The sequence below is a fragment of the Galeopterus variegatus genome, unplaced genomic scaffold (assembly GCF_000696425.1).
Source record: "Galeopterus variegatus unplaced genomic scaffold, G_variegatus-3.0.2 Scaffold15556, whole genome shotgun sequence".
NCBI lineage: Eukaryota > Metazoa > Chordata > Mammalia > Dermoptera > Cynocephalidae > Galeopterus > Galeopterus variegatus.
This window is the reverse complement of record NW_007741667.1, coordinates 13,409-15,679: the sequence shown is the minus strand read 5'-3', so window position 1 is coordinate 15,679 and position 2,271 is coordinate 13,409. Positions and strand designations below refer to the sequence as shown.

At 51.8% G+C, this 2,271-nt stretch overlaps 1 protein-coding gene across 1 annotated transcript in view; it reads left to right on the top strand.

The window, feature by feature from the left end:
* The window catches only part of LOC103582288 (leukocyte immunoglobulin-like receptor subfamily A member 6), a gene marked incomplete at its 5' end in the record, with an annotated part of 9,430 nt that overhangs the window by 5,378 nt on the left and 1,781 nt on the right, over positions 1-2,271 (top strand). The window contains 5 exon segments of the mRNA XM_008563930.1: positions 61-381; positions 535-834; positions 1,012-1,118; positions 1,121-1,197; positions 1,652-1,758. Coding sequence (XP_008562152.1) covers positions 61-381; positions 535-834; positions 1,012-1,118; positions 1,121-1,197; positions 1,652-1,758 — 912 coding nt within the window.

Sequence of the window (2,271 nt, the reverse complement as noted above, 5' to 3'; positions counted from 1 at the left end):
TGATGATGAGCAGTCTGGGAGGGTCCTTAGAGTGAGAGCTGGGGAAACTGAGGGGAGAAGGGAATTCTTGGAACTCCAGAATTCATTCCTTTCCAGGAAGCCTCCCCAATCCCTTCATCTGGCCTGATCCAGACCCCATGGTCACCAAGGGGAGCCCTGTGACCATCTGGTGTCAAGGGTCTCCACAGGCTGATGTCTACCATCTATGTAAAGGGAGAGACTTTCAGCCCTTGGATACACAGGTTCTACAAAATTTCAGCAACAAGGCTGTTTTCTCCAATGACTCCATGAGCCCACACACTGCAGGGCTGTACCAGTGTGCATATCACAGCTCAAACCATTTGTCAGAGTGGAGTGACCCCCTGCCCCTGTTGGTGACTGGTAGGAGGGAGGAATGGGGTTCCTTCCCCACTGCCCTTCTTCACAGGCAGAAGGGAACTGAGTGTGTCCTCGGGGGGACATCACACCTCACAATCTGTGCCTTGGGGTGTGTGGGGTGATGGTCCTCCTTTAACATGGATTCTCCTCCCTCAGGACTGTACAACCCACTCTCCCTCTCAGCTCACCCAAGCCCTGTGGTGGTATTAGGAGGGAACGTGATCCTCTTGTGTAGATCACAGTTCACTTTGGACACTTTCCATCTGCTGAAGGAGGGAGGAGCTGGCTCTCCCAGACACATGGAATCTCAGGTGTCTCATGGGTGGAGCCAGGCAATCTTCCCTGTTGGACCAATGAACACAACACATGAAGGGACCTACAGATGCTATGGTTCTTGGAAGCTCTACCCCTATGTGTGCTTACACCCCAGTGACGCTCTGCATCTCAATATCACAGGTAAGGAAGCCCCTGCCGAACTCCATATCTTTTTTAGGTCCCCAAATGACTGGACTAAGCTGTGCTCAGGAGAAATGTGGCATGTGTGTCCTCATCAATGCCACTGTTCCTTATCTCCTGGAGTGTACAGGGAGCCCTCCCTCTCAATGTAGCTGTGCTGTGTCATGCTCTATGGAGTGAGCCTGGCCCTCCAGTGTCACTCATACTCCAGCTTTGATAGATTCATGCTGACAAGGATGAGAAGCTCACACCCCACCCCCAGTGCCTTGATGCACAACATGGCCCTGACTTCCACCTGGGCCCTGTGAGCCACACCTCTGTGGACCAGTACAGATGTTTTGATGAACACAACCTCTCCTATCTGTGATCAACTCCTAGTGCCCTCACAGTCATCCTAGTTTGGATGAGTGCCCCCGACCAGCCACATGTCCTGATTGTCTGCTCCGGGTGCTGGATCCAGTGTCACCTCTGGTGGGGGAGTCCAGGGAGAGAGTCTTGGAATAGAGGCTGAGACGGGAAGTGGTCCAAGGAGAGCAAGAGACATGGAAATTAAGTAGACACCCACAAAGTGTATGAGAAGAGCTGAGAGAGGGATCACAGACAGCATCCCTGGGAGAAGGAGGGTCATTCCTAAGGTCAAGGTCAAGTGCATGTGGTGAGGGGCTGCTGCCTACACACCATAACCTTTCTCTTTCCCAGGAATGAATAAAAACCCTCCCTTTCAGCTCAGCCAGGGCCCTGAGTACCCTTGTGAGAGAGAATAACTCTGCAGTATCACTCAGAAATCTGGACTGATACCTTCGATCTATCCAAGAAGGTGGTCAGTCGTTCCTCCTCAGAGACTTCATTTGCTGGATATCACTTCATCTGGTCAGGCCAATTTTACACTGAGTCCTGTCACCTCAGCTCATAGGTGTCTCACAGGTGCTGTGTCTGACATAGCACCTCCCTACCTGTTGTCACACCCCAAAGAACTGTAGGAGCTCATGGTCTCAGAATAAAAACTCCCAACCCCTTGTCTATTGAGGGTCAAGATCCTCAGCATAAATCTCTGTGCCAGAGCAGCTCAAGGCCAGGATGAAAGTGAAAGAAAAACAGGGAGGGCCAGCCACAGGGCAATCCCACCCCACAGAGGAAAGAAAAAAGACAGGGCAATTCCACTCTCACTCTGTGCCTTACTCCCTACCCCACCCACTCCACCCCTCCTCGAGGGTGATAGACGGTTCCCAGTGAGTGCAGGGTGGAGATGAAAGAACATAAAAGGATGACATTTAAGGAAAAGAGGTGGAGCTGAGGAACAAAGCAAGAGGCAGCCACAGCCCCACATCCTCCTTCTGTGCTTTTTTAAAGCAACATGTGGGGTGTGCAACCCCTCACCTCCATGGACACACTTTATGTCTTTTGAGTAACAGAGTCCTCAGCCCAGAGGAGACCCAG